This window comes from Hylaeus volcanicus, chromosome 4 (genome assembly GCF_026283585.1).
Source record: "Hylaeus volcanicus isolate JK05 chromosome 4, UHH_iyHylVolc1.0_haploid, whole genome shotgun sequence".
Classification (NCBI taxonomy): Eukaryota; Metazoa; Arthropoda; class Insecta; order Hymenoptera; family Colletidae; genus Hylaeus; species Hylaeus volcanicus.
This window is the reverse complement of record NC_071979.1, coordinates 23,406,217-23,419,919: the sequence shown is the minus strand read 5'-3', so window position 1 is coordinate 23,419,919 and position 13,703 is coordinate 23,406,217. Positions and strand designations below refer to the sequence as shown.

Below are 13,703 nucleotides of genomic sequence, written 5' to 3'. Positions count from 1 at the left end.
AATTATGTATTTATAAAAAATAAAATGTAATTAATTAAAACATATCAATGGCGCCATCTGGCAGAAACAGTGGGGACTATTTTATATACAAACTTGGGCGTTTTCTCACCGATGGCGCCACTATGCCCACATAACATTTTAAATGTCAAAACAAAAGTATAACCTAGAAATCACAAAGCTGTTTATCAAGTTGATTATCGGATCGTAGCAATGTTTATCGTTACGAAAGAGATCGACAGTGAAAATATCAGTAAATTATGTCGCACATGCTTAAGAGAGGATGGCGATAAAATGGTTTGTTTATTCGTGGGACCGGCTGGTTCCTCTCTCGCTGCCAAGTTGCGGTCTCTCTCGTGCCTAGAAGTAATAAATACTTTCATCGAGTTCACAGTTGTATAATTAATACGATTACAAAATTGTTCTTATACGCGTCAAATGCGTATTTCACTAGGTTTGGCAAGGTGATGGTCTACCAGAGAAAATGTGCGACCGGTGTGTAACCAGAGCAGAATCTGCTTTACTGTACAGGGAACAATGTCGTGCAGCTGACAGAGCATTGAGGCAAGCTGCTCTTAGGGTAATACAACAGTATCTTTATAATATAAAACTTTACTTGGATTATTGAGAGTTATTATGTATATAAATTTCGTAGGTCTCAGGTCTGACATCGTATGCCACAGTTTCTGGATGTAAATTATATCAAGAAAATCAGGGATTTGTTCCTCTTCAAAACTCGCATAAAACATTAAAATGTATAGAATGTGGTGCTGTATTTATGAGCTATCAAGAATTATGTGCCCACAGCAGATTACACTTACCTTTTATTCAAGACAACATACCTGTACAACACATGCACATAGTCGAATCTCAAAATCCGTATCTTAACTTTAATTTTAGTCATTTAAGCTCTAATTTGACCACAGACGGCGTTCAAAATACGCAATTGTCTCCGTTGATTAGATCGAATATGATGCAAATGATTCCGATAAATGGGGAAAATCCTAGCCGAGCGGCCTGCGCTCTGCACTGTTCCTTGTGCAATCATACGTTTACTAATCGAACGCAATTAATGAGCCATAATATCGCCCACAGCACGGAAAACATAGATATGTCCTGCGACAATGAAAATATAGATATCTGCGAGAATTCCAATCAGATTCCTCAGAATTTAAGCTACGAAAGGTCTATCAACTCCGTCGAGAATTCGATTCAAAATGTATCGTATCAAAGATCGTCGACAAACGATAACAATGAAATACAGAATTTAAGTTTCCCTGTGCATATAGATCTAGAGGAGGTACAAAGCGAAAGTCCTCAGCGTATGCAAAATACAGCGATGCATTCCGAGAACGACATGCTCGATACACGCGCGTTAAGATTTACAAAAGATCTCGAGCGAACGGACAGCAGGGAAGATATCGACAGATATAATTTATGTCCGCCTAATCTCGATTATAAGGAACGGATCGAACAAGAAAATCCTGATAACGTGCAATCGAAGAAGTACAAATGCGAGGTATGTTCGAAATTGTTCTCGCAGAGATCGAAACTATTGACGCACCGGCTGTCGCACTCTGGTCAGCAACCTTTCAAATGTCAGAACTGCGAGAAAGCGTACTCGTCTAAGAGCAAGCTGAACGCTCACATGCGTCTCCACACGAAGACCAACGTGCACCGATGCAAAGTGTGCGACAAAATATTCGCGTATCCGTCCTACCTGCGGGAACACCTGAAAACTCACAAACGGGATTCCAATGACTCGAGAACCGAGGAGAACAGAAGCTTCGAATGCGTTAGTTGTAAAAAAAGGTTTCGACTTCTGAAGAACCTGAGAGCCCACGAAAGACTTCACACAGGGAAAGGTTTGGTCCAGTGCGAGATATGTGATAAAAGATTCAGCCAAAGTTACAACCTGAAGGTTCATCTGCGAACGCACAAGGCGACCAGGTCGCACAAGTGCGAGTACTGCAACAAATGTTTCGTTCAAAAAGGAAATCTCGTGGAGCATCTGAGGATCCACACCAAAGTAAAACCTTTCGAATGTAAAATCTGTGGAAAGCGTTTCTCTCAGTCTAGTCATCTGAAGAATCACGAGGCGTCGCATGCCTCTCTTAGACAATATCAGTGCCGATTGTGCGGGAAACGATTCAAATTAGCGAATCATTTAAAGAGACATTTAACTTTGCATACCGGTGCCAAAGCGTACAAATGCGATCAATGCGACCAACTGTTCTCGCAAGCGTTTAGTTTAACGAGGCATTTGAAGAGGCACGAGTCACACATGTAATTCGCGTGAGTTTTATATTCATCATTAAAGATATGTTTTACAAACATGATTATGCTGTTCTATACAGTTTCATTAATGATAAAAATATATATTATTTCAGTTATGATATAAAATTGTAGGGTTTGAAGTTGACCCAGTTCTACAGGGGGACGTATTCGAAATATCGTTTTGCAGGTACAAGGCTTTGATACGCGTAAGGAAGCGTTCCATATGGTGATGGACAGTCGGTATTTCATTTGTAATTTTTCAGAACAGTAGTTATTATGTTCAGTCCTTCTCTAAGTTGATCTTCCGTGATGGTAAGCGGTGGAGATATTCTCAATATTTGCCCGTGAGCGGGTCTAGTCAACAAGCCAGCTTCTTTCAGCTTCAAGCAGATATCCCAGCCTTCAGCAAAGTCTGAAAAAAATAGGATTGAAGTAGTAATACACAATTTACTCTTATCTTCCATCGAACGAGTCCCGGGGAGTACCTTTGTTTATCACCAAGCCAGTCAACAAACCGCGCCCACGGAATTCCGTCGCTATTTCTTTCGGTAGTTTTTGTAACGTTTCTCGTACAATTTCTCCAAGCTTCCTTGCGTTTTCTGCGAGATTCTCCTCTTCTAAGATTCTCACTGCCTCCAAGGCCACTCTGTTTCCAAGCGGACTTCCGCCGAAAGTGCTACCGTGCGAGCCTGTCTCCAGAGAGTCCATTATCTGAGAAAAACATTGCTTTATCAATTGCTATATTATTTTTTAGGTCACGAATTGCGAGTTTGTAAGAAACAAAATTTTGTCGATTTTCTGCATCCAGTGTAATAATTGTATTTACAGAAGAAGCGAGTTACTTGTGCGTCAGCTAAAATTCCAGACACAGGGTAAACGCCTCCAGACAACGCTTTTCCTAAAATGAGAATGTCTGGTCTCTGATTCTCGTGATCCACCGCCAATCGTTTGCCCGTTCTGCACAAGCCAGTCTGAACCTCGTCAGCGATCCACAACACATTGTACTTGGTGCAGAGATCTCGTACGCCTTTCAAGTAGCCGTCCTGCGGAAACGAAGTTCACGGTTCACTTTCGGCAAGACTGTCTCGCAGAGGACAAACTTACGTTGGGAATTATGACTCCAGCTTCGCCCTGGATGGGTTCTACCATGAACGCGCAAACTGTCGGGTCCTGCTTGAATTTCTCCTCCAATGCCTTGAGATCGTTGTATGGGACCTTGTCAAAACGGGGCACGTAAGGTCCGAAGTCGGTGTAACAATTCGGATCCGTCGAGGCTGAGAGCGCCGCTATAGAGCGTCCAAAGAAATTGCCTTTCGCAAAGACGACGGTCGCTTGTTCTTTAGGTATCTTTTTGACTCTGTACCCCCAACGTCTAGCTACCTTGATAGCGGTTTCACCCGCTTCGACGCCTGTAACAGAATATAGTATACTTAGGGTAGTCTGATCCGACAAGCCGTCCACTTTTTTGTTTCGTTATTATTTTAGCATAAGCTATCCGTGTATCGCTGTCTCTTTTCGTACCAGTATTCATGGGTAAGAACTTGTCCCATCCAAAGAGTTTGGTGAGATACTCTCCTAGTTCACCGTGAGGTTCCGTGTAAAATGCCCTGGAAGTATGAGCAAGCTTCCTCATTTGCTCGTTCATCACTTTCACCAACCTTGGGTGACAGTGGCCCTGGTTAACAGTTGAAAATCCAGCCAGGAAGTCGAGGTAACGCTTTCCATCGACGTCCCACAAACAGACACCCTCGCCCTTCACGAGGACCACTGGAAGTGGTTTGAAGTGTCTGCCTCCGTACTTGTTGTCTCGTTCTATCAGCTCTTGCGAGCTCAGGAATCTTTTCGAGCCCAGCTCCCTCGTCAAGCTGAAAATTTTCGTTCTCGTCGGATACATACTGCTAATCTACGATAATTGCTACTCTCCTTGAAACTATAGACGGTGGTAGAACAAAGGAAAAGAAGAACTAAACGTCGTAACGGAAAAGGACAGTGTCGCACTGGTGATACGATCAAACAAACTGTACGATCTCGCAGTCAATCTTACATTTATATTGACACGAGAAAGAGTAGGGAAGGTACATTACATATTTACGTGGAATATTTTTGTATACAATTGATACGCCGGGAGGATTTAGAATAAATGCTACGGCAGAACCTGCAAAGTCGGTATCTGATAATGATGTATTGAGAGACGCTGTTTATTACGGCGCCAACGTGCTAAAACAAACGGAAAAACAGCAAATAACAGACTAATCCGAGACGATACATTTGAGGAATGCAACCAACGAGCAGTAACATGTTTTTTCTCGTACTTTTTCGCGACATTTTATTTGAGTAGTGTACGACGAATAGAAATCCCATGCAAAGAGTTATTGGGATAGGATTTTATTCGTTAAACGCGATGCGTAACTTTATTTTAGAATTCAAATTAAAGTTTTCTGCCAACGAGTGAGTAGCCAAAAACAACTAATCTTTTACTCATTGTTCGAAATGCTTATTTAGATAAGAATTTCATCATATCTCCTGGAAAGATAAGTTAAATTGGCCCTTGACAAAAATTCATGTTAATACCGTACTAATGCCCAACTTTTTTTTTTTGTCATAAATACATAGATTAATAATTTACCGAAACGTATTATGGAGATCATGGCTAAGATAAGGATTATCCTATGGTAACACGCTTGCGTTCTTATCATTTATCGACCGCTCTCGAGGAGCTCTTACTGTTAATATCCGATAACGTAAAATTGATTATGCCTCCCGCGATAGCAACATTTGTATTTCTTGTCTTACGACAGATAGACGTACACTACCGCGTCCCAGAACAAATTGATTCTCGATTGGAAGTCGGAACGCTCTTCTTAAACGCGATAACATTGTATTTAAGTAAATGTCTGACGTCTGTTAAGCGACGGAATAAATATTAATCGAATAATAACGGGATAGAATCGTATCGCGTTGAGCTATTAATAGCAGACGTGCAACCGGTCGGCTAATTTTTCTTCCTTTCCAGTATTAAGAAGATAACAGCTACAACGAGTGTAACCAAACGATACTTCCTCGTTATACGTATTTATTTATTTACTAAAAATTATGTCCTTTTTGGACAAAAAAAAAACATACAAAAGTTGTGTACAATATAGAAAACAACTAGACAACTCGATATAAAAGAAAAGTGGCAGAGAAGAAGATATAGTATCAGAGGTAAATAAAACTATCGATTAGATTAGTGCAACGAAATAATCCTTCGGACATCGTATTTAAATAAACGGACTAAACGACAAAGTCTTTGGACTTTTGGTGGAACTTGCCGCTCGATATTTGCCCTTCTTTTTGGTCTATTGACAATAGGAGAACGTTGTATCGTATCGGAAACGCAAGAAGTTTATCCAATATTTAGAATGACAGTTTATTTACAAGATCTTATATAAGTTACAAAATTATGGAGTTGGCGTAAAGATGAAGTTCTTTAAACATTACTTAGCGTATTGGACAATGGTTTTAGAAATAATATCGACGCATTCTCGTATTTGTTGTTCGTTGATGACCAGCGGTGGAGCTAATCTGATTATATGCTGATGCGTTGGTTTCGCGAGCAGACCAGCATCCTTCAGCTTCAAACAGATATCCATGGCGTCGATCTTCTCGTTGATGACTATAGCGTTGAGGAGTCCCTTTCCTCTGACCAGAGTGACCACGTCCTTCGGAAGTTTCCTAAGTTCGGTTCTGAAAATCTGGCCCATCTTTTCGGCGTTCTCCGCCAGCTTCTCCTCCTCCAACACACGAAGAGCCTCGATGGCGACTTTGCTTCCCAGTGGATTACCTCCGTAAGTCGAACCGTGTTCGCCAGGCTTAATGGTCAGCATTACAGAATCGTTGGCTAGTATACCAGACACCGGGTAGAAGCCACCCGAGAGAGCTTTCCCGAGAATCAAGATGTCTGGCTTGACGTTCTCGTGGTCTACGGCTAATCGTTTTCCCGTCCTGGCTAAACCGGTTTGCACTTCGTCCGCTATCCACAAGACGTTGTTTTTCGTACAGATATCTCTTACTCCTTTTAGGTATCCATCCTTGAATAATTTTCAAGATTGAATTGTGCTATCGATGAAGAGTTTCAGAGAATCAAAAGCTTACAAAGAATTAGCATACCTTTGGTACTACAACGCCAGCCTCGCCTTGTATAGGTTCTACCATAAACGCGCAGACGTTGGGATCGGCCAAGGTTCGCTGAAGTGCCTCGAGATCGTCGTACGGGATCACCTCGAATCCAGGCATAAATGGGCCAAAGCCTTTGTAACTGGTGGGGTCTGTGCTCGAGGACACGGCGCTCAGCGTCCTCCCCCAAAAGTTGCCTTCCGCGAAAATGATTTTCGCCTGATTCTCTGGTATACCTTTACACGTGTAACCCCATCTGCGCGACACTTTGCACGCGGTTTCACCGCCTTCGACTCCTGTATTCATTGGCAACCATTTCTCGTACCTGAAAGTAATTGATTATCAATGGTTATTCGCGACGTTGCGTTACAAAAGACGCGTCACGTACCCGAAGAGTTTCGTGATGTATTCCTCCAACTCGCCCAACGCGTCAGAGTAGAAGGCCCTCGAGGTCAAAGTTAAGAGTTTCGCCTGTTCGACCAGGGTCTTGTAAATTCTCGGGTGACAGTGGCCTTGATTAACGGCGGAGTAAGCGCTCAAAAAGTCGAAGTACCGTTTGCCCTCGACGTCCCACATGAAGACACCTTCGGCTCTGCATACCGCAACAGGGAGAGGGTGATAATTGTGAGCACCGTACTTCGATTCTCGTTCGAATACCTCTTGAGACGTGATCGTACGACAATTCTTCTCGTTCTGCATTCATACTTCACGTGTCGATTTAATCGGAAATTGATTGCGCTTTCGCCAATTTTATTAATCTAGTACTTTCATATAAACTACTTTCACGTTTGCCAGGACCGAAGTTATGGTTACCAGTGTCCCGATGCAACTTTCGATTCTCAGAATTAAAGATAGACGCGATAGAAGTTCTTAAGTACAAACGAAATCGTTAACGAACGCGCGTGGCATTTTCATTTTGTTTTTAAGCAGAAAATATGCTAGCGTGGTTCGCATGGAAAGCTACACCGAGATATGGTAATCATGTTATCTTTGTTAATTTAAAAATTTGTCTTTTTTCTCTCTTCGGTATCGTTGCTCTGTTCCGGTGCAACGTTTATTTCCATGCAAAACGGCCGATCCTGACTTCTGCTTTATTACCTGATAGACGGGATTCAAAAGTTTTCCTTTAGAAATTCCCCGTGTGCTTCGAAACATGCTTCGAGCTAACGATTCCATTACTGGCGAAAGGAGTTCCTCGAAGGAGGATTCTTCTATTCGAATTAATCTCTTGGGCCGACTCGCGCGTTGATCTACAAAATTAAAATGTATAGTATCGTTTCCATTAAGTACAGATCGTTGAAAGATACTATCGAATCGCGAGAAAGTATTATAGTTTATTGTTTAGAAGTGTATCGCGGGTTATCTGTGATTGCTCAACGGTAGTTAGGGTTCCGTCTCGAAAGGTGGACGATTGTTATTAAAAATGAAAGAAAGCAAAATGACATTATCAGTGAGAGTATTAATGTTTACCGGGAAATAAAGTTATCGGCGTTGCATCGTTATCGCTGCAGCAAAACAGTGTATTAACGATGCCTCGTGTCCGTTTTAATTACATATTGCATACCATTACCTTTATGGATTTTCGACGAGTGAATTGCAGTGACTTCTTTGGTTGAGTAATATTATTCAAAGGTACCTTTGCGAGTGTACGTGCTGCCGGCCAGAGTGACACAAATTCGAAGGAATACAAAAGACTGAATGTTTCTCGGCGAATGTAGTCTTGTCGCCCGCCTTAGTCATTCCTTGTCAGCGCATACAGTGACATTGTAAGTACGCTACTCGTATCGAAGATAAGCCGAATGATATCGACAACGTAATGGAACTCGACTGTTGGACTCCCGAAAACCTTCATTCTTCAAATACTTAAATAAATCTTGATAAATAGTAGAGGAAAACATTATTTTTCGAGTCGCTGATGTATTTTCAATAAATTCTTTACAAAATACTTCCATTAGTAATATTCTATAGCGCTAACAAATCTTCCTCCATCTCCCCCTTCTCCTGGGTTTCCTTTTACTAAGGTATTTCTCCCATCAGGTGACGGTGTGAGATAAATACCTACAGTGGGTGTAGAATGTATTCGTACACCGATCAATTTCCCAAAAAACTTTTCTGTGAAATTGTAGTTTAATTAAGCTTAAGTTTAATGTAGCTTAACTTGTTTTTTTATAATCAATGATATCTTACATATTCTCGGAAATCTCTAAGATAGATATAGTCCAAACAACATTTACTAGGTAATTTGTGAAATTGAAAGAAAAATGCGAAAAGTGGGTAAAAGTATAGAAGCAATAAGTATTTGTACGATTCTTATGACGAACCATTTACAGTAGAGTTTGTAACGTAAACATATTAGTTTATTGCTCCGTACGAATTAGAAAACATCAAATTTTCAGTAAAGTACTTTTAAAAATGGCTCTAATAGAGGAATTGAAGAAGATCCCACTTCGAATAACTAACAATTTAGTTAATTTAATGCTTAGAAAAGTTACAATAATTATAAAATCAAAAGGAAATCCCACGAAGGAACTATTATATACTTATAAATTAATGTAAATTTCTTTTTTTTTTTTAATAAAGTTTTAATGTTTTAATGAAGTTGTTAATTTCGCAACTTACATAATAGCTATTTTTTTTTTTGTAATCTATCTATTCTAGAGATTTCCGAGAATATGTAGAATGTCATTGTTTATAAAAAATAAGCTAATAAATTACAATTTTACATAGTTTTTTTGGAAATTGATCAGTGTACGAATACTTTCTACATCCACTGTATATGTATATTAACATTAGCTCTAAGTCTCCATCCACAAAGGGTTAAAAGGTTCTCCACTTAAGTGGAAATTGTTCACAGATCAAAAAACTGTGAATCAATTGCTTCAATTTTCGCTCGAAGCAATTGTGACCTTTTTGGAGCCCTGCAACAATAGTACGAATATTATTAAAAATTATCGCGGTAACTTCTACGAATTAGAACGTAAATAAAGATGCACGCCTACCTGGGTTTTCCGCGGATATGCTTATCAGCAAAATCAAGAATGATAAGACACCACAAACGGCGCTTTATCTGTAGGTGCAGAACAATTAACATCTTACCGGTTCAAAGAATGAAATATATGAAATATATCATCCTTATTTATCGTAATAACGAATCGTTTCTTCATGCACATACGTATACATTTCTTAAAATGTAAAATTTAGGGAAGCGAATAAAAATGACAAGAAACGAACTCCAAATAAAAGAGGATTCTGTTTTACAAGAGGATTGAATAAATTTAGAATGTAATACTTTGCGTTAAATATTACAGCTGCGGAAACACAGTCGTGCACTTCGTAACGATATCGTTATTGATTTCAATATTGGTTCAGCAGTTAACCATAACTGTTAATAATTGTAACGATTCATAATCATAAATATTATAATAATCATACGATTTAAAGAATTCTTCGGCAAGTTTGATGAATGCACGCATTTTACCCGCCTTTTCCGTTCGATTCGCCACGGTGGTACGCGTGATTCGATGCTGCGATTCAAATAAATGTTGTTAGCCGTCCACAGAACGTTCTCTTCATCTGTATTTAGTAATTTTGTTCAATGAACAATCAATAACATGAGTGAAGATAATTACGACGAACTTCGAAGAAAAAATATAGCCGAAAGAAATGCCTTCGTAAGTACTCCTGTTTACTGATTCGATTTTTAACCTATATTCGAATATCAGATTTGCTCATCTTTAACGTTTCAGTTTGCTGAAGTTTTTAAGGACTTTAAAAAACAAACAAATGAGATAGAAGGACTGTCAAAGAAGTATAAAAGCACGGATAATTTAGAGAATGAACCACCGAAAAAAAGACGAAGAACTGTTTCTGGAGCTATTTATGATGATAACTTTAAAATTAACCGCGTGCAACTCGGATTCCGTAGAAAATACAATACTAGGAGCAGAGTGAAAAATTTAAGCAAAGACGACTCGAATACCTCGAAGAATGAGGAGGAGAAGGAGAATGATGATGATTTAGACAAACCTAGACGTAATAGATCTAAACTACAGGTTTTGTTCTCTTGGGCAAAACCAATGCAACGGTCAATTGATCTAATGAATATGGGAGTTTGTGATGTAGACCAAGAAGAAGAGCAATACAGTGATGATGATGACGATGATGATGGTGATGATGATGATGATGATGATGATTCTTTTAATTATACTAAGAAAAAGAGGGTTTACAAAGTATCAAAGACTCCATATGACCCAAACAACATACCTTCCGTTGATGAAATTACAGATAAGATGCTGAACAATGTAGCAGAGAAAAGTTCTTTAAAAACATATTCTAGCATTAATGGTACTAGCTGTCATCAGTGCAGACAGAAAACTTTAGATACAAAAACAGTATGCAGATCAGGAGAATGTGTTGGAGTCAGGGGACAATTTTGTGGACCTTGTTTAAGAGGAAGATACGGTGAAAGTGCTGTTGAAGCATTAAAAGACCCTGTATGCATTCTATTTACATCATTATTATATTTTCATTTGCCTCTCTCGCTGTTTCATTTTTCATCTTGTCATTAAAAATTTACAGAACTGGGCTTGTCCTCCCTGCCGTGGTTTGTGCAACTGCAGCATATGTAGAACAAGAAGCGGTTTGCGTCCTACCGGAATTTTAGCTCCTGTAGTGCAGGAGGAAGGATATTCGTCTGTAATGGACTACCTCAACTCCACTGATATTGACAAAACATGATTCCAATCTTTCATAATATATTACCAATTGAAACAATTGAATAGAGACAAAATGATTTGTACAACTACATGAATGTAACATTTATATTAATTGAATAGCAAATGATTTTTTATCTCTTTCTTCTGCATTTCGATGTTATTTTATTGCGATGATACCATAATGTCTTGGTGACAAAACAGGATCAAATAAACGTAAAATAGCAAGTTTTGAACATCTGTTGCTCTTTTGTAAAAATAGTATCCTATCCAGCATAATGGCTGCTTCCAATACAAGGCCCACGTGTACTCTTAACATTTGGAATGTACAAAATCTTTTAGTTAAATGTGCATAAAATTGATATGTATTTTCTAACTCCTCCAAAGACGGTATCTAAAAAAGACGGTAGAAAAGAAACGTCTCAATAGATAAATATATACATCGATAATCTTATTATCGTTATACCTTTCCCGATTCTACGCCAATTCTCGAGAATGCCCATTGCGCGTAACTGGGAAAATCGTGCAGAGGTCCCTTGCGACCTACTCTGGCATTGTAAATACCTATTAAACAAAACAGGAAGCATTGTAAAAAATGCTCGGGTTAAATTGGAGTAAAAAAGACAGTACCGATAGAGTGAAGAATCACTTGTAAAATTGCCCTGTAGAATAGCGAGGAAGATATAAATTTGTTTTCTGTGCTTCTTTCAATAGATTGCTGGGCTAGCATTCTAGCATTCTTGGAAAAATGTATTCTTTTGTTAAAAGTTTCGGTCGTCAAATGGTAACAACAAGGAACAATACATAAAAAATGAATATCTTCTGTGGTTAAAAATGTTTCGATAACGGAATGAGTAAGAAAACCACAAGTATGTAAACCTGTTAATATAAGATTTTTATCTAAATTCCAATTACCAAAATTTTGTTTTACCATTTTTAGATAATCTGTTTTTTCGTTTATTTCTTCGACTACATACTGAACCTAAAACGATGTACATTTCATTTATATTATACATTTAAATATTATGGTAATATAAAAGTGTATTTTAGATTATCTTTAGTACCAAATTTTGAGAATCCGTCTTTTTCTTTAATTTTATTCGCCTATAAATTGCTCCCTTACAACACGATTGCGAAGAGTCTATCGCGAGGACGGGAACTTTATAATCTTCTGCTAGAAATGTTGATAAGTATGCTTTACCAGCACCTGCATCTATTACTAAGCTACCAGTTGATGCTGCTACTGTCCCAACAATATTGCCAAGGGATTCAACTTCGTGGAATTTTTTAGCATTCATAAATTCTGTCTTTGTATTTTTACATCTATATTCAACATTGTTCGTAATGTTTGGTAGTACATCTGTAAGATCTTCTGAAGTTATTTCTACAGAACATGACTGCAGGGAAAGACTTTTTGTTAACTTTACAAAATTATTTAAAATAGGGTAATTGTCGTTTTCTGTCCAATAAGTACAGTCTATGTCATTTCTCTCCAGCTCAGATCTTAATGCCACTGGTAAACATGTCTCCCATAAGTTATCAGTGATGAAATCAACTACATGGCAGTTTATTAATTTGTTATACGTATTTATGAAACTTAAAACATCGTCAAAATGTTTGTTATACATAATTATAATATGATTGGTATTAAATGTAATACCATAGTATTATGTATAAATTATTTCCAAGTAATAATACTTTTAATTATCAAAAATAAAAAATATTATAAAGTTCAAACAGTAATATTATCTTGTCTTATATTTATAAACATAGCATTTATGTTTAATTAAAAGTCAAGTTTGTCCATTTCTGGATACAATGGAGATGTTTTTGTTAGCGAACAAAACTTGGCATACTTAAATTTGATATCATCCATACTCTTCAATATATCTACAGTATTGTTGTTATGTCTAGGAAAACTATAAATAATCTGTAGCAGTTCTTTTGCAAGAGATACAGCTTTCTCTGAATTAGGCTTGTTTGTACTCAAATACTGTTCCAGGATACCACTATAATATCCTAATTGTGCTCCTAACAAGCTGGCTCTATGATAACCAAGATGAAATCCATTTATTAATTGTTCTTTCCCAGCCTCATAACCTTCTTTATAACCTAAGTTTTGAGCATTCTCTTCGGCAAACAATAAATTTTCAAATTCTTTATTCACGTCCACATCTTCCTCAGCAGACATATTTAGTGGGCCTAAAAATACATAAAATATAATTATAATAAAAATATAAAGGGACAGAATCATTTTATTGATATAAAACTACCTGTGACATGCTCAAATATCAAATTACATTTTAACGATGCAAAATGAATTTTCGATCACTTTATACTGTGTGCTAGATAGTAGGAAAATATACATACTCGATAAAAAAACAGATAATGTAACTCGATATAAGAATTAATTCTACTCTCTATATCAGGTTATGTTCAAAACACTAAAATATCACCAGATGCTGGAAAACATGTTTACCAATCGTTTGAGCCAGTGATGGGCAAAACCCTAGATTTCGAATAAATGAGAAGTTTGCCGATATGTCTATCTCCTTTCCTCTT

At 38.0% G+C, this 13,703-nt stretch overlaps 6 protein-coding genes across 11 annotated transcripts; 2 read left to right on the top strand and 4 right to left on the bottom strand.

The window, feature by feature from the left end:
• Positions 1-150: 150 nt before the first annotated feature.
• Positions 151-2,519, top strand: LOC128875827 (zinc finger protein 91-like). Of its 2 annotated transcripts, XM_054121738.1 has the most exons (4): positions 151-363; positions 452-577; positions 653-2,292; positions 2,388-2,519. In XM_054121738.1, exons 1-3 carry the CDS (start codon positions 211-213, stop codon positions 2,285-2,287), a joined length of 1,914 nt encoding a protein of 637 aa, XP_053977713.1. In that variant the 5' UTR covers positions 151-210; the 3' UTR covers positions 2,288-2,292; positions 2,388-2,519. The 2 variants fall into 2 exon arrangements, with proteins under 2 accessions (XP_053977713.1, XP_053977712.1); XM_054121737.1 differs by lacking the exon at positions 2,388-2,519 and having other exon boundaries at positions 653-2,336.
• LOC128875830 (ornithine aminotransferase, mitochondrial-like) lies at positions 2,322-5,522 on the bottom strand. The gene is made up of 5 exons (XM_054121744.1): positions 3,796-5,522; positions 3,379-3,683; positions 3,117-3,317; positions 2,760-2,985; positions 2,322-2,686 (listed from the first exon to the last, which is right to left on the bottom strand). Exons 1-5 carry the CDS (start codon positions 4,166-4,168, stop codon positions 2,520-2,522), a joined length of 1,272 nt encoding a protein of 423 aa, XP_053977719.1. The 5' UTR covers positions 4,169-5,522; the 3' UTR covers positions 2,322-2,519.
• Positions 5,523-5,667: 145 nt separating this feature from the next.
• LOC128875828 (ornithine aminotransferase, mitochondrial) lies at positions 5,668-8,425 on the bottom strand. Of its 3 annotated transcripts, none has more exons than XM_054121741.1 (5): positions 8,066-8,425; positions 7,528-7,679; positions 6,818-7,122; positions 6,424-6,754; positions 5,668-6,344 (listed from the first exon to the last, which is right to left on the bottom strand). In XM_054121741.1, the coding sequence occupies exons 2-5, from the start codon at positions 7,603-7,605 to the stop codon at positions 5,751-5,753; spliced, it is 1,308 nt and encodes a 435-aa protein (XP_053977716.1). In that variant the 5' UTR covers positions 7,606-7,679; positions 8,066-8,425; the 3' UTR covers positions 5,668-5,750. The 3 variants fall into 3 exon arrangements, with proteins under 3 accessions (XP_053977716.1, XP_053977714.1, XP_053977717.1); XM_054121739.1 differs by having other exon boundaries at positions 8,000-8,423; XM_054121742.1 differs by lacking the exon at positions 8,066-8,425 and having other exon boundaries at positions 6,818-7,021; positions 7,528-7,670.
• A 493-nt stretch (positions 8,426-8,918) lies between these two features.
• Positions 8,919-11,377, top strand: LOC128875832 (cell division cycle-associated protein 7-like). Its single transcript, XM_054121746.1, has 3 exons — positions 8,919-10,100; positions 10,176-10,922; positions 11,008-11,377. The coding sequence occupies exons 1-3, from the start codon at positions 10,041-10,043 to the stop codon at positions 11,164-11,166; spliced, it is 966 nt and encodes a 321-aa protein (XP_053977721.1). The 5' UTR covers positions 8,919-10,040; the 3' UTR covers positions 11,167-11,377.
• On the bottom strand, positions 11,302-12,913 carry LOC128875831 (probable methyltransferase-like protein 25). Its single transcript, XM_054121745.1, has 4 exons — positions 12,206-12,913; positions 11,772-12,123; positions 11,608-11,705; positions 11,302-11,535 (listed from the first exon to the last, which is right to left on the bottom strand). The coding sequence occupies exons 1-4, from the start codon at positions 12,767-12,769 to the stop codon at positions 11,302-11,304; spliced, it is 1,248 nt and encodes a 415-aa protein (XP_053977720.1). The 5' UTR covers positions 12,770-12,913.
• LOC128875833 (uncharacterized) lies at positions 12,884-13,605 on the bottom strand. 3 transcript variants are annotated; one of them, XM_054121748.1, is made up of 2 exons: positions 13,512-13,605; positions 12,884-13,343 (listed from the first exon to the last, which is right to left on the bottom strand). In XM_054121748.1, the coding sequence occupies exon 2, from the start codon at positions 13,330-13,332 to the stop codon at positions 12,928-12,930; it is 405 nt and encodes a 134-aa protein (XP_053977723.1). In that variant the 5' UTR covers positions 13,333-13,343; positions 13,512-13,605; the 3' UTR covers positions 12,884-12,927. The 3 variants fall into 3 exon arrangements, with proteins under 3 accessions (XP_053977723.1, XP_053977722.1, XP_053977724.1); XM_054121747.1 differs by having other exon boundaries at positions 13,415-13,594; XM_054121749.1 differs by having other exon boundaries at positions 13,442-13,588.
• Between the last annotated feature and the right edge of the window lie 98 nt (positions 13,606-13,703).

Excerpts from the sequence above, each read along its gene's own strand:
- LOC128875827 (XM_054121738.1), top strand. The coding sequence starts at position 211 with ATGTTTATCGTTACGAAAGAGATCGACAGTGAAAATATCAGTAAATTA. Across the intron at positions 364-451 it reads GGTCTCTCTCGTGCCTAGAA|GTTTGGCAAGGTGATGGTCT; the intron begins GTAATAAATACT and ends GTATTTCACTAG. Across the intron at positions 578-652 it reads TGAGGCAAGCTGCTCTTAGG|GTCTCAGGTCTGACATCGTA; the intron begins GTAATACAACAG and ends TAAATTTCGTAG.
- LOC128875830 (XM_054121744.1), bottom strand. The coding sequence starts at position 4,168 with ATGTATCCGACGAGAACGAAAATTTTCAGCTTGACGAGGGAGCTGGGC. Across the intron at positions 3,684-3,795 it reads GTTCTTACCCATGAATACTG|GCGTCGAAGCGGGTGAAACC; the intron begins GTACGAAAAGAG and ends ATTCTGTTACAG. Across the intron at positions 2,986-3,116 it reads GAATTTTAGCTGACGCACAA|ATAATGGACTCTCTGGAGAC; the intron begins GTAACTCGCTTC and ends TGTTTTTCTCAG.
- LOC128875828 (XM_054121741.1), bottom strand. The coding sequence starts at position 7,605 with ATGGAATCGTTAGCTCGAAGCATGTTTCGAAGCACACGGGGAATTTCT. Across the intron at positions 6,755-6,817 it reads TACATCACGAAACTCTTCGG|GTACGAGAAATGGTTGCCAA; the intron begins GTACGTGACGCG and ends AATTACTTTCAG. Across the intron at positions 6,345-6,423 it reads CTGGCGTTGTAGTACCAAAG|GATGGATACCTAAAAGGAGT; the intron begins GTATGCTAATTC and ends AAATTATTCAAG.
- LOC128875832 (XM_054121746.1), top strand. The coding sequence starts at position 10,041 with ATGAGTGAAGATAATTACGACGAACTTCGAAGAAAAAATATAGCCGAA. Across the intron at positions 10,101-10,175 it reads TAGCCGAAAGAAATGCCTTC|TTTGCTGAAGTTTTTAAGGA; the intron begins GTAAGTACTCCT and ends TTAACGTTTCAG. Across the intron at positions 10,923-11,007 it reads TTGAAGCATTAAAAGACCCT|AACTGGGCTTGTCCTCCCTG; the intron begins GTATGCATTCTA and ends AAAAATTTACAG.
- LOC128875831 (XM_054121745.1), bottom strand. The coding sequence starts at position 12,769 with ATGTATAACAAACATTTTGACGATGTTTTAAGTTTCATAAATACGTAT. Across the intron at positions 12,124-12,205 it reads AGACGGATTCTCAAAATTTG|GTTCAGTATGTAGTCGAAGA; the intron begins GTACTAAAGATA and ends ACATCGTTTTAG. Across the intron at positions 11,706-11,771 it reads AGTGATTCTTCACTCTATCG|GTATTTACAATGCCAGAGTA; the intron begins GTACTGTCTTTT and ends TTTGTTTAATAG.
- LOC128875833 (XM_054121748.1), bottom strand. The coding sequence starts at position 13,332 with ATGTCTGCTGAGGAAGATGTGGACGTGAATAAAGAATTTGAAAATTTA.